Here is a 15,720-nt window from a genome sequence, read left to right as displayed (position 1 = left end):
ATTTGGACTATGGGTTAAAATTCTATATTCATTTTAGAAATAAATGAAGTTTTCAACCAATTGAACTCTTTGGTTGAAAGTTACTCTAAAACCTTAAGGGATGGGTTCAACTCAACACGACTAAAAAACGGTGTAAGTAACGTTACACCTATCATCCTGGTTAGAGGGTTAAGGATTTTAACAACAGATTACGACAACGAACAGTCTCTAAGGATATGCAAGCGATTTTTATTAAAAAAAATAAACATGTCATGAATATCAGCAGTATTATTCTCGCAAGTTAGTAATTCGAGAGCTGGGAAATGACTGCTCCGAATATGAAAGTCTCATAATTCTACCAGATAAAAAATGCCAGGAGAAATAAGTCCAAGTAAAGTCCCAAGCCCAGATAAAGTAGGAGGGTTTGAGGCAATAATATGGCTGCCATTTATCCGTTAGTGGTGTATCAGGCATGAACCACCCATAGGCACCATGATTCGCCTTTATCCGAAATGGGTTTCACCTCCCGCCAGGAATCCTCCTCTACTGTTCTGCACCGAATGCTCTTGGGGCGACCCACTCGTCGGCCATTTTGGGAGAGTGGGTAACACTGTATGGCGTAACCAGCAATGCAATTGTCGCTCCTCCTTATCCTTATGACCTATCCATTGCCACTTCCGCCTTCCGATAACATCGCGTACGAGTCACAGGACTGTGCGCCGACCAATTTCTCCGTTTGAAATAGTATCAAGCCACGGTAATTCGATAATACGTCGCAAGCAGGTGTTTACGAAGGCTTGGCGCCTTCGAGTGACAATGGTGGTTGTTTCCCATGTGCTCTTATAGCGACACCGAAAGAACACTAGCTCCAGACCAGTCTCAAATTGACGTTGGTGTTGAGATAACTACATTTCCCCAAGGCAGCTAAAGCAGAAAACGATCGACGCTTTTGATATTCTGCACATTAAAGCAGATAGGGAGAGGGTGAAGACTCATCAGACTGAGAAACTTGATTTTCTTGGTGTTTGTCTACAGTAAAACTATACTTGCCTCTCTTTTCAAATCTATAGTCATTTGGTCAAGGTCTATGACTCAGTGAGAGAGCAAAAAGGTGCCAATAGTCTAGTCGAGGTGAAGAAATAATATCGGTAACAACAGTCAGCTCTGGCGGACCCCGCTGTCAACCCCAAATTGCTGTGACATTTTACCTCGATGCAGCACGTGACATATTTTGAAAATAGCTGTTAGTTTCTCCGGAAAGCCGCTTCTACGTAGAGCACGCCATATATACTCCGTGTTCACGATGTCGAAAGCTTTTTCGAAATCGATGAATACCAGGTGAAATGAAAGTGTAAACTCGGCGCAGATATGCCAGATATTTTCACGAAATCGATGAAGAGCAAGTGAAATGACGGTGTAAACTCGACGCACTGCTTCAAGATGCTTCGTAGAATGTTGTTGTAATCAATGCAGGAGGATCCGAAGCGGGAACCAGCCCGCTCTTTGTTAATCTAACTTTCGAAATGGTCTTTGATGCACTCCAGGATTATTCTAGTTATTATAGTTGCAACGGAAGGGAGCACGTAGATGCCCCGCCCATTATCACATTCAAATCCGGTGCACTTCTTTGAAATCTTAATGCCTTGCTTCCCAAGATTTCCGTGCGAATAGAAATAGCAAATTTGCAGTAACTTCAGTCTACTGATAATTAACTCTGTGGGGAGACCGTCCACGCCGTCTATTTCGTATGAATGCATTGATAGCCACAACGATTTCTCTTCTGCATGGAGTAACAGTCCGTATCTGCATGTTACGGTGGCTAGCTATTTTATTCATAAAAGAACAAAACTTCACCGGCTGTCTTAGGTTAAGAACCGTGGTGAAGTGATCCTTCCAACTCTTCAACTGCTCGTCGTTGTGGATGAAAGTCGACCGTTAACGCCCTTCACAGGACCAACGCAAGACTTGCTACCACATTCGAGTTCTTTCGTGATGCGGTATACATTTCAGAAATCATTGTGTTCTGTAGCATCCTCCGCTCCTCTGACCAGGGCAATAGTAAATTATCTTTTGTCATGGCACACACCACCCTGAACTTTCCGAGATTTCGTTCGGTATCATCCCACCATCACTCACAGCATTCACCCAGATCCTATGATGGCCATACGGAACGTGGCCGATGACCTGCGTACCACCCAAGAAAAGAGAATTTTTGATGGCGGCTGTTCACCGATATTCTCAGGCGGGTTATTCCGGGTATTTGCCAGCGGATCAGATAGTTCATTCACCGTTGATTGGCAGATGAATCATACAAGGGATCAATATTGAAGCTAGTGCTGCTAAAAGTGGCGGACGCAACAGGTAAGCGAACGTAAACGATCATCGGATGGTGATTTCTTTCGAGGTCGATGTCAGCACCTTTTTTGTTACGCACACCCAACAGACAATTTCCAAAATCTGCTGCTCATCGCAAAGTGGTCAGTTGAAACCCAAGCTTATGGCAAATTCCGCACTCGAATAATGTGCCACCAACGACGAATCCATAAAACTCCCACCAGTATGGTTACGGTTGGCAAGACCGAACTTCCCTGTCACATGTGCGAGCAAGGTGTTGTCCCAGCCCAACTGGGCATTCAGATGACCGATCATAACCACAATATCATCTTGACAAAGTTCTCTGTTTTGGTATGATGTTCGCCTTGCCATCCCTGAGGATTTCCGTGATGCCATTAGAGAAGTCGAACGTTTTGATGACCAGCTGAAGATGCTTACTCTTACATCATCTGATCGCACAATTCACTTCTTCGCTGCATGTGTACCACAGACAGGTCGGTCCAATGGCAAAGATGCCTTCTGCAAATGACTATTTCCTCACTGGTGGTGATCTTTATGGTCATATCGATAAAAAATAGGCGGTAATAGTATCATGTCACGATTGTCTCATCTTCCTCCATTTTATAGTGGGAACAATAGGACCCAAACCAACTATAACCTCATATGACATATGCCGACCGCTATTAATTTCGAAGAATCATTTTGCTTGATTTTAAGCGAAAAACATGATCTATGAAGCGACCTTCGGGATCACCAAGTCTGATTAGCGGTTAATTAACCGAGATACTTTGTTTTTGAAGGATGATGTTCAAATTGAGGTCCGTGAGAAGAAATGCCTCTACCATAGGCTTCTCGCTAATTGGCAAATTTATAAGAATACCAACCAGAAAACCAAGAACGCCTTTATTGCGTTAACGACAAGCACGGCTTAATGAACAGGTAAAAAGAGTAGACTTCAACCAAAGAATTTCCTCATCCTCCGCTTCCGCCAGCACTGCCAGCATTTGGACCAATTCCACAATGACCGTGAACCAATGCGGGTTTGTTAAAACTGCGGAACTGCAGACGTAATACATGCTGCACGTTTACTCACGGAGAAACACCATGAGAAACATCGCTTTCTCTACACTGCGTTTGACCGCGTGCCACACGAGCTCATCTAGTATACTCTGCGGCAACACCTAGTGCCAGGGGACTCGTGTGCTGGATCAAATTGTTCTAACTCTTCGTGTCTCTGTCAATGTTCATCCAGGAATCGCCCTCTTGCAACTCCTCTTTGTTCTTGTCATAGACACTATTACACGGGATATTCAACGTCCAGCGTCCTATACACTACTTTATGCAGAAAATGTGTCTCATATCAAAGCTGATCTCGAACAACTTGTCCAAAAGTGGAATGATTGCCTCATGCAACACGGTCTCAGATTGAATCCGAATCAAACAGTCTGTTTGGCGGCAATTCCAATGAAACATGCACTATCATTATGATAGTGGGAACTGAGCGATCAATGCTATCAGCCAATGGTGAACTGCGTAATGGAATTACTTTATGCATCAACGCACTTTAGATAGTGGCGTTCCACAACTGGCGTTCTTTGGAATCGATACATCCACAAATCCACAAATTTACCAAAGTGTCTACCGCCCTATCGCCCTGGTTTTAAGTGCTGGCTGACTATAAAAGACAATTATTGACACCTCCCGGTAAAGAAGACATGCTGCGTTGGATCAGTGGCGTAAGATGCAATGATTTCAACCGAAATGTGGACATTCGGTATCGTATGGGATTGCACCGATCGTGGAAAAATTGACAGAAGGGTCCCCCATGGTATGGATGTGTAATTCGCATTGACGAGAATTCACTTAGCTAAATTATTTTGAACATCGAAGTCGATCGAAAGCGAGCAAAAGACTGGCCACAACAACGATCACTTGATACACTAAAGGAGAGCCTTTGAGAGTCGCGCGACTCTATCCCGATCAGACCCATGACCGAGCACAGTGGCGTAATCTATCAGACCGAGCCAACGCCATTTCTGAACGTGGCAAAGGCTGAAGAAAAAGACATAGCAGGAAAGGAAATAATAGTTTCACCTATTTGATACAGGGTGCGGCAGCATAACTTCCTTTTTTAAAATGCGCGCCACTCAATTAGTTGATGTCAAAGCGGAGCGCTAGTGGTCTCGTTCAAGGGGGGATACTGTAAAGTTTTGCCCCGACACGGTTCAGTCGCCATCATGCGTTGGAATAGTGAGGAGCGTGCCTTTGCCGTTGAGGTTTACTTTTCAAGCGGATGTTCGGTTATTGCAACACAGCATGCATTTCGGAATCGCTTTAAGTTAGCCCCGTTGGCTCCCGTCCCAGATCGCAAGTCAATTGTTACATGGGTCATTACATTCAGACAAACTGACAAACTGCAAGTGCGGCAAAAGGAAGAACTGGAGTCCCTCGGCCCGTTAGATCACCTGAGAAGCAGTGAGAGCGTCAATGTTGCGATCGCCACGGCGTTCTGCGCGCAAACATGCATCTGCCCTTGGACTATCCAATCGTTCTGTGAGAAGAATTCTTCGTGATGATCTTCATTTTCATCCCTATAAGATGGCGATAGTGCAGGAACTTTCAGAACGTGACTTCAATTCTCGGATGAACGCGTGTGAGCTTCTTCTTGATGTCGTTCCCGAGGGTGCTATTGTTTTTTTTAGCGATGAAGCCCATTTTCATTTGTGTGGGTCGGTTAACAAACAAAACACGCGCTACTGGGCTGACACCAACCCTCGAGAATTGCATCAAAAGCCTTTGCATTCACCCAAAGTCACAGTGTGGTGTGCAATTTCCTCAGCTGGAATTATTGGTCCCTGGTTTTTTGAGGAAAATGAGGTTACAGTGACAGTGAATTCGGACCGGTATGTAAACATGCTACACAATTTTTTTTTCCCACGGCTAGAAAATTTGGATTTGGGGGACACTTGGTTCCAACAAGACGGTCCAACAGCACACACTTCAAGAGCATCGATGGCTGTTTTTAGGGAACACTTTCCAGAACGCCTTATCTCAATTAGAGGCGATTTGGAATAGCCGGCACGCTCTCCCGATCTGTCCCCTTATGATTTTTTTCTATGGGGTTTTTTGTAATCCCGTGTTTATGTGAACCGTCCAAGAACCCTACAAGATTTGAAGACCAACATCCAAGAAGAAATTGCCAACATAACACCTGCTATGCTAACAAGAGTCATGACAAACGCCAGAAATCGGTTTACGCAATGTATGGAGAATGGGAGACGTCACCTAACAGATTTGATCTTCAAAACAATGTAAATAAAAACTTTAGACATGTACCTACATTATAAAAAATAAATAAATATTTTCCGATGCATACAATAGTTTTTATTGAGTTTTGAAAAAAGGAAGTTATGTTGCCGCACCCTGTATGTTAGCCGACACTCTAAAGTTAAGAGATTTTATGAGATGGCCCGAGATCCCATTATTACAACTTTCACTTAGCCAAATGCTATGTTTTTATTTCTTTGTTGTATTTCGAAATTTCAACAAAATGTCGGAGAAATTGAGAAGGTAGCAATATGGCAAAACATCTCTTTCAATGGAGATCTGATGATTCAATAATTTCAAAGAATGAGTTTTCAATTCTGATAAGAATGTGGTGCACAACTTTTTGATATGAATACTGCCAGCAATGTATCTTGGTTGATACTAAACAGATTCTCCAAATTAGTCTTTCGAGGTAATTTCGAAAGACTAGTTAAAGCCTAATATAACTTTATTCCGACTGATAATAGAATGCATTAAATTTTTGAGGCCTGGATTTTGTATTATCTTCATAGTTTTTCACCAATTGGGGTATTGGAAATATCACCTGTTACACCACGCCAATTTCCTGTATTTAAAATATCTCTGATCTCATTCCCATATTTAAACCCGTCCCTCCCCTACAATGCAATGACGGATTTTCGAATATGAAATAAAAAATGAGTGTGGAACAAAGCTTTTACCCAGTATGCTGAAATTTACTTACTGAATGATCAAAGCAATTGTCTCGGATGATCTTTCTACTCAAGGAGTGACAAATAAAATAAAAGATTAGCTCAGGTCGCATTAAATAGTTGGTAAAAGCATAAAATCGAAAATCGGTCACCCATAAATTATGCTATAGATCGAATATTTTTTATTTGAATATATGTTTGAGAAAAAACCAAATGCACCAAAAACGTGTGGAAAAGGCTGCACAAATAAGTTCGTAAAAAAAGTCAAATTGTCAACTTTGGAGCGTAACGATACATAACTCAAAATCAGATGAATAACACCAACGTTGACCAACTTTCATAAGATCAAACGGATTCAGTTTTCAATTTCTAAAATGAAGATCAAATATTAATAAATTTGATTATTTGTCCTTATTAGGTTTTTTTTAATTCATGTAGTCAGTTGATACCAACGATTTTAGATCGTTACAGAAATTAGTTTCAGCGTAACGGCCGATGGATGGAACTGGGTCGCATATAGCAATTATGGAAAAGTGGGTCTGGCAACTGTCTTGCAAATTTCATGAGCATGGTTTGCAGGCACACGATTACCTTTTGCATGGAATATAACAATTGAGCTTAGATCATTAGTAAAAAAAAAAAATTTATTAAATAGGAGTTGCTTCGACGAGTAGCCTCGGCACCCTTAGGGACACGCTCCCTGGTGAATATTCCTTATTATTTTTTTATTGGGTAATTTACGCTCCGCAACACGACACTACATTCAACACAACTGTCGAAACGCGGTACGCCCATATCGCACTACCGCGGTAGCCAACTGCAAACAACTGCATGTTTTGACATTTTACCAGGTGCATACAAACCAAAATGGACACAATCGTATCATTGAATCCAGTATTCAGAAATGACACGCGATATTGCAAAATATTTTCTGCCAGGCAGCTCAGGCGCGTCGTGTCGCTTCGTTGAGTGTCGAACGTGTGTCATCGCTCAAGTGTGTATTGTTGCTTACAAAATCATATAAAAATTTTTTGGCACTTAGTGCAGCTTGTTGTCGCGTCGCGTAGCATAGGGGCGGTCGTATCTTAAGTTCAATTATGGCCTTGTACAAAAAGATAAATTTGCTAACTTTTGCAGCTAGGCATGATCGTTTTCCAAATTTTATCGTAATTGAAAGGGTGTGTACCATACTTGCACGTGAGGTGTATGCTTAGAAGGTTAGTTCGATGCTCATATTTTCATTATTTTCTTTTAGTTAAAGAGTTCAAAAGACGACGACATTTTACCACCGTCCTTGACTGCAAACCTGTTGCCTACAAGACCATCGCACCTCAACATCGACCGTTGATTGCGGTCATGCGGATCAAGTGAACGATAAAACAACATGAGGAACGCACTGGCCCGCGCGCAATAAATGATGGTGATTTCGTGAGAAGAAAAAAGAAAAGACCCCGCTTACGCGATTACCGACCATTGAAAATATGGAAAAATCGTGGGACCAAGTTAAAGACACGATGCACAAAGCTAACAGGGAAGAAAGATAAACTGAACATTCAAGATGAGATCTGTATCGAGTTATCAAAAGCCACATACGAACGCACATAGGATAGCGAACACTTCTGTTGCGTTAATGACGAGAACGGTACTTTGCTCACCGACCGACAAACCGCGACGGATAGATGACGAGAATATTTCGCATTGCAGCACTGTCGATATTTAGAGCAATTCCACCTGTCAACGCCACTGAAGTCGAGGAGGCAACAACATGAATGAAATCGGGGAAAGCACAGCACTTGACGACATCGTATCTGAGCTCTATAAAAAGTGAAGAGCTGCGACCTAACACTGTGCCTCAGTGAGGTTATTGAGGAAGGTAAAATACCATCTGACTGACAAGAAAGCACCACAGTTCCAATATGGAAAAAGAAATGTAGTCCAGCAGAATTTTCAAATTACCGATTGATGATCCGGTTGCTGCCTCATACCGGGTTTGTCAAGAACGGCGTCATTACTGACGCAATACACGCTGCGCGGTTATCCATAGAAAAACACCGTGAGAAGCATCGCCCTCTTTACATTGCATTTCTGGATCTGGAGAAACCGTCTGACCATGTGCCATACGAACTCGTCTGGTACGCGCTACGACAGCACCTAATGTCAGAACAATTCGTGCGCTAAGTTAAATTGCTCTACTGCGATCGAAAAAGTAAATTGCGAAGTATGGCGGCTGTATCAAAACCGTTTCGTGTCTGTGTCGGTGTTCATCAAAGAGCCGCCTTCTCACCACTCCTCTTTCTTCTTATTATGGACACTGTCATAGTGCCCTATACATTGCTTTATACAGATGATGTTTTTCTGGTGTCTAATAGCAAAAATGACATCGAGCAACTTGTCCAAAAATGAAATAATCGCCTTATGGAGCACAGTCTCAGACTGAATCTGAATAAAATTGAATTTATGACGACCGATCCCCATGAAACAGGCACTATATCACTCCTAGTGGCAGTGATTCGCCCAGAACTAAGCGATTTAAATACTTCGGGTCAATGTTATCAGCCAATGGAGAATTGCGTTATGAAATGGCTTCAAGCATTAGCACAATCTGGATGTAGTGGCGTTCGACAACTGGTGTTATTTGTGATCGACGCATCAACGAACGTTTCAAATCTAAAATTTACCGCAATGTTGAACAACGCCTTCCAGTAATGGGACGAAGATGTTACGTTGGACTAGTGGTGTAATACGTATTGATCAGATCCGAAATGAGGATATCCGCGATCGATATGGGATTGTACTGATCGTGGAATTACAAGAGGTATCTTCGATTGTAAATTTACTTGCCAAGATTTGTCTGAACATCCAAGTCGATGGTAAGCGCTGGATGGGGATTCGAAAGCATCGCGACCGCATTCGGATCGGGCAAAATGGCACAACCGATCACGACGAGCCGCCGCGTGTTAATTGGTTCTATCTAATCTAAAGTGCCAACAGCGGAACCTGTCGAAAGCGCGGTAAATTAGGGTTACAAAATTGAAACATTCACTTGTTTGAGAAAAAAACCCTTACAAAATTCTAACAAGAATGGTTACAACCGTTGCAATAAATTCATAGGGACAATCAAACAACAGAATTTTCAATATATCCTAATTGTGCAAACACTAGAGCACAAGTAAATGTTCAAAAAGATGTTCGAAAAGTGAGCAAAGCCAATGGAAGTTTCAGTCTAGTTGCTGAAAACGTCATAATCACGAGCGAACAGTTTTTTGATAGGAGTATATCTTTTTCCGGATCCTTCTACTTTAAAGGAGCCAATGTTCTAAGAATCATTAAACTTAGTAGTTAGTATTAGTAAATGGTAAACTGATACTAATTATTAAGTTCAATGACCCGTAGAACATTCGCTTAAACCACCCGTTATCATCCATACAGTGTTGGTATTGTATTGCTCCAACGTTAAATTCAATATAAAGCCTAAAAAAAGTTTTTCGCAATTAAATGTTACACTTCTAAAATTACCAATTTGAATGGGGTGTGAGAAAACACTTGATAAGAAGATGCGAAAACCAAATAAAGGATTCAAAGACCTAAAATTAAGCAAGTTTTCGAAAATAAGGAATGGAAAGAGTGAAATGAACTAAAGATCGATAATGATTTCTGTTGTGAAGTAAACTAGATTTGATGAAAACTTGAAGCTGACTATACACTAAATAAATATTGAAATACTTCATAGATTGGTGATTATATATCGAAATAAATCAAATTATTTTGAACTCAACTCCCTTCAATTTTCACGTCATTTTTCCAGGATAAATGACCGCATCCACTCACTAAAGAAGAGAAGCAATTGGACTCCTTGGTTTCATTTGCTGTTGAATAAAATCGTAAGAATCAATATCTCTTATTTAAGTATTTTCCGCAAAGCCGACAACGAAACAATGGGCAAGACAGGATTATGAAAAGGTAGCATATTTTATGCTTATCATATTGAGAACGAATACTTCCAAGATGCATATAACCGAACCGCTACAAAATCCCATGAGATAAATCAAATTTTACACGATTTAATGATAATTGCATTACTCATAATTTAACACGTAGTCCAGAAAATTTGGATGTAAGTACGAATGCAAATTTTAGCGATATCGACAGTTTGTTAATGGACTAACATCACAAGTATAAGTACAGTACCGTCAGTACAACTTGTTAGGCATATGATGGAAAAAATCAATTCAATAAATCAAATGAAATTATACGTACACGAAGTATTTACAATGTGTGTCATAAGAAAGTAGGTGAAAGTGAAAATGTTCTTCCGATGTCAGGGTAATTATGATAAACAAATATTCGGAAATATAATTTGTAGTAATTGGTTTATCAATTCTATCAAATATACTAAAATGGTATTCTCAAGTATTCGTCGTGATTTGCCAGATATGGATTTAGTATTCGTGTGTATGAATGTTGTGTAGTGATTGACGGATATTATAGCAAGCGAGGTTCTGCGAGAAATGTAATTATTTTTCAGTCTTATGCGTACCTACGTGTACGAATGAGTTGATTGGAAATCAAGAGAGACCATCAGATGCGAAATGAAATAAAAATGAATTTTGTTTTCCTCATTTGGCATCGGTTTCGTAAGAAAGGTATTTCGTATTTTCGTTCAAGGTTTTATGATGTTTTATATAATATATAGGAAATATTCACCAGAGAAGTCCAAAAATCCTTAAAAAAACAGATCTTAATAATTTAGACTTCCAGAAAATCCTCTAATCCTTTGAAAAAAAAGTTAAGCATATCCGGGGCAAGTGTAAGAAGTTCCATCTATCATCATAGAACTGTTATGTACTATTGATTTCAACGAGAAATACCAAAGGATGAATTCTTTCTTATGAGGCACACATCAATCAACAACACACAAAGCATATCGCAGCGAGCAATAATAAATATTTCACATTTTTACATGTGTGTTTGTCGTCCAAATGGAAACAAAAGCGTAAGTATGTATGTATGGCATAACAGAAAATAAGCATAGAATAATGACAACAAAAACCTAAATTAGGCACCGAATAACCCCTTTGCTTTTCAAAGCCCTTCAACAAGTTCTGTGAGAATTCAGCGAGAATTTGATCATTGAAATTTTTCGATCCAGCTGCCACTTGCATTGATGGTAAAGAATTCATTGAGCGCATTTCAATAAGATTTTTACCAAATGCCACATTTCGTTGTTTTGGGTTAGCATTGTTATCGATCAATGCATTTGATGTGCCAATCATGGATTTCGATGTCGGCCCATTTGATGTTGAAAGTGATCCACTTGTAAATGATGTACGCGGAAGACTACTGAAATGTGGATTGATTTGGTGTCGCAGCGATGCAGGTGGTGTCTAAAATTAAATAGAAATGAACGTTACTTGAATTGTTTAAATATAGTTTTATGTCTAATAGTATATTTTAGGAAGGCCTCATTAGCGACAGAAGTATTTTGAGAATTCTTATTAAAATTGTGCACAATATTTATGCTGTGATACATTGAATTCCAAATATGCAGGTCTTTTTCTTTTGCTATCATTCAACGGAAATTATGGAATGTTATATGATATCCTCCGAAAAGTTAAATGCATAAGAAAATGCAATGACGTAAAAGAAATTTCGGATTTATATTTGATTTAAATGAATATTTATTTGAAATACATACCTTCGGTGCAGACACGCCTGCATTCGATTGTTGGAGACTGCCAACACTTCCATGGAAAGTCGAATTTGGTGTAGATGTTAACATTCCTCTAGAAGCTTGTGGTCGTCGAGATGGTAATGAATTATTGTTGTTCATTTGACTAGATCGCAATTCCAAATTTTCACGCTCTAAAGCGGCTTGCTGCAATTTCAGCTCACTCATCGCTGACATGAGCTCAAGTTTTTGAGTTTCAAGTGATGAACGAGTCAACATTTCCTGTAATCAGAAAAGGCATTCTAAGTTAAATATGTGTAATGCATACAAGCAAAGTTATTATTCCTTCTAAGCTAACATAACTTCGTAACGCCAAAAGGTCCAGCCAACTGATTTTCTTGGCAACAGGAACAAATTTTGAAATTGATACATGGTTGGGCAAAAAAATTTGATACATTTTAAATTCATCGTATTCGCAAATGCAAAAAGAAAGAGTGTAACGAAGCAGGATAGTGAAAATAGATACTTTAAGGTTTAGTTTAGTCTAGTTACGATCATCATGATGAAATGGAGTGCGTCACAGCACGTGGATTTCTTCAAAATTTCAATTTGATAACATGTGATCCGATGTTTTCTGGTAATACTTGAAAACCGTGGATTGAGAATGTTAGAAATATTGCTGCAAACCTCTTTCAGGATTATTGAAAAAATGCCATTTCACCTGTATCAAATTCTTATTAACCAGAATCTTCAGGATTGTGCAAAACAAGGGAAGCGAAATTAGCTCAGAACGGATCACAGTTCGTTGCGCAATGACAATATTTGAAATCATTAACCAGAATCTTCAGGATTGTGCAAAATAAGGAAGCGAAATTAGCTCAGAACGGATCACAGTTCGTTGCGCAATGACAACATTTGAAATCATCAGTTCATACTTTTTCGACGGCACCGATAATACATAACGAGCGATTCACGGCTTTCCTGAAAACATTTCTGACAACAGAGCTGAAGCAGACCAACAAAGTGACGCGAAGATTTCGCATCCCGTTGTATCGGAAAACATTAGGTTGCCATGTGATCTTCAGCCAAACTGAATTTTGTTGGTGGGTTCGTTTTCTTGACTTATATACTTAATAACGGCAGCATTTATCTGATGTAATATTTCATAAGAAGACTAAAATAAACCTTATCTGCTTTGCATTATTATTTTAACTTTCATCAGTTCCCTCAGTGAAGAGAGTAAAATACCCATTTGGAATGAGCTAAGTTTCTCTGACCAACCCTGTACAAGTCAATCCGGCTCAAAATTACTACCAAATTATGTAGCTATCGTCAACAAGTTTACCATGTTTCTACTTTCAGAGTATATCTATTTGGAAATTATAATAATACCTAAAGCACTAGATTCGAGTCTGATCAACAATACTTTCATTCTACCAAGCAATCTAAAATACTTTACTAATGAATTATCAATCTGTAGTACTGATTCTAGAGATGGAATAATATATACATGTATATAATAAATCAAAGGAAAAATCAGGCTAGGAAATGAAAATACTTTTTGTTGATCAAGACGTTTGCCAATCGATCTTGCAAAATCGCTTACACGTTGTAACATATCCTCCGTGTTGTTTAGCAGCTGAGTTTTATCCGTCAAACTCCTCTCCAAATCAATGATTTTGTCATTTTGTGAGGAAACTTGTTCAGTTAGAACTTGAACTTGTAGCGCTAAGGCATCCTTGTCAGATTGCAAACGCCGAAGACGTTCATCGATATCTTGACGCTGTAAAAAAGAGAGATGTTTGTTAGTTCTGTAGTAAATAAAGAATGTGTATTTGGTAAACATGAAGTGAAGAATAAAAATCATATACAAAAACAGGATGAGAAAGTGAAGATTTTTTCATAAAAAAATCAAGTGAATTTAAAGTAGTGATTGATAGAACTAGTTTCTTCTTTTCTTACAAGTAATTTTTTATTATGTACATTCGTACATATTTTCGGAGCTACTAACTTATAGCTACCGAAATAATGTACTTTTGTGCGTAATAAAAAAATTCCTATAAGAAAAGCTGCTTTCTATATCATTGTTTATTATTTTTTTCTAAGTCTCGCCATTCTGTCGAAAAAAAACGATAATCATGACCGTCGCTAGTTAAACTCAAGTAGTTCATGATTTTCTTTTATGCTCGTCGCAGAGAATCTTCGAGAAGTCTTGTATTCTGAATGTAATCCTACATCCACCATTTTGTGAAAGATTGTTAATAATATATTTTTAGTGAAGTAACTCTTCTTCACTCGATTAGTAAATTGGTTGTGGATAGTGTTGTCTTTTTAGTACCAAAGGTAATAAGTTTAGTGCCTTTTGAAGCTCCCCAGTACCTCAGTACTTTTTTTTTGTTTCCTTCGTTGCCTTCCTTGTATTATCTGTATTATGTAGGAATACATTTTTTTATCTTTCCATTGTATCGTCTTTGCTTGAACCTAAGGTACGCTCATATAAAAATACCTTTCTACCTTAACGAGTTGTTTTTTGTAATTTTTAGGCGAAATAGGTTTTTTAGAAAAGATCAACTTGAAGCACTTTAATAGTGTACTCAGAGAACTGCAAAAGCGGCACATCAGCATAGTTGTCATTTTATAGTGATTCAAAGCAAAAATCCACATGGAAAGTTATTTTTCAATGAATTCTTACGAAAGAGATCAATCTTGTCATCAAGCCTATAGCACGAACTATAGCACTAATCATAATAGAGTGAAACGCGAGAAACGTGAACTTCTGTATGACACGTGAGAAGTCGAAATGCTCAAGGGACCCCCCACATTTCCGAGCCTGGCTAGTATAGAAGCATGTAAGCACATGTCGACGAAACTTTTCAATAGAGCTTCAATATTTGCGGGCGGACGTAAATTTCGGCATCCTGTTTAGATTTTTCGGTTAGCTTTCCCTTCTTGGTCGTCTCCGGCTTCTTAGGATGTTCTTTTAACCATCGCCCAATCGTATATTGTCATTAAAGCTTGCTTAGAAAGGAAGTTACCTATAATAATTTTCTTGAAGTAATATAACTAAACTAACTAATTTGATGCTGCATATTCCGACTTCTGATTATATTCACTTCTAAGCAAATTAGCATCTTTTTGAAACATGTCATTAAATTAATGAACTACTTTTAGAATATAATATCTAAAGGAAGGTCAATGTGATTTCGATTGAAATCAAACTAAAATGAAATCATTTCTGGGCAAAGGGGGACCACCGAAATACTTCCTATGTGAATCCTTTTGGTACTGATGTACTACAAATGCAGCGGGTTGCATCACATCCACTAGCGAAGACCCTACGGTACATAAATGAACCCGGGATATTCTGTTAATGTATAATGGACCAGTAAAGTTTGAGTAGACAGACGCTTAGCCTCCACTCCACCCTAAACACAGACACAAATCATTTCGAACATCAATCCTCATAAGTTGGACAACGATTTCGATTTTGATAGTCTCTACGCGGAAATCTTTCTTGCAGTCCCTGTAGTTTCTTTAGTATTGTTACAGCCGCACCTTTGTAATTTCTGGGCCACTGAAATATAATCACGAAAAACTTAAATTTTGGTCGCCAAGAAGCAGGCCGATTTTCGCTATGGATCGAATTAGTAGAATGAAGAAGCTAGACACACAGCATTCGAATTCCTAGTTTCAAACATCAAACAATAATAATCGTTGGTGCGACAATCCAATGGGATTGCG

The 15,720-nt window shown here is 39.1% G+C and overlaps 1 protein-coding gene across 8 annotated transcripts in view; it reads right to left on the bottom strand.

Moving 5' to 3' along the window:
• LOC119653715 (liprin-beta-1) overlaps positions 1–15,720 on the bottom strand; it is a 177,341-nt gene that overhangs the window by 12,805 nt on the left and 148,816 nt on the right. For 5 of the 8 annotated variants that reach the window (XM_038058604.1, XM_038058601.1, XM_038058596.1 and 2 more), the window contains 4 exons: positions 13,586–13,762; positions 12,007–12,261; positions 11,362–11,695; positions 10,088–10,177 (listed from right to left, as the gene is read on the bottom strand). In XM_038058604.1, the coding sequence (XP_037914532.1) occupies positions 10,088–10,177; positions 11,362–11,695; positions 12,007–12,261; positions 13,586–13,762 (856 nt within the window). The remainder of the gene's footprint in view (positions 1–10,087; positions 10,178–11,361; positions 11,696–12,006; positions 12,262–13,585; positions 13,763–15,720) is intronic. The other 3 variants (XM_038058602.1, XM_038058599.1, XM_038058603.1) reach the window with 3 other exon arrangements.

The sequence above is a fragment of the Hermetia illucens genome, chromosome 4 (genome assembly GCF_905115235.1).
Source record: "Hermetia illucens chromosome 4, iHerIll2.2.curated.20191125, whole genome shotgun sequence".
Lineage (NCBI taxonomy): Eukaryota > Metazoa > Arthropoda > Insecta > Diptera > Stratiomyidae > Hermetia > Hermetia illucens.
Note: the sequence above shows the minus strand (reverse complement) of the source record. Positions and strands in the feature narration are given on the sequence as shown.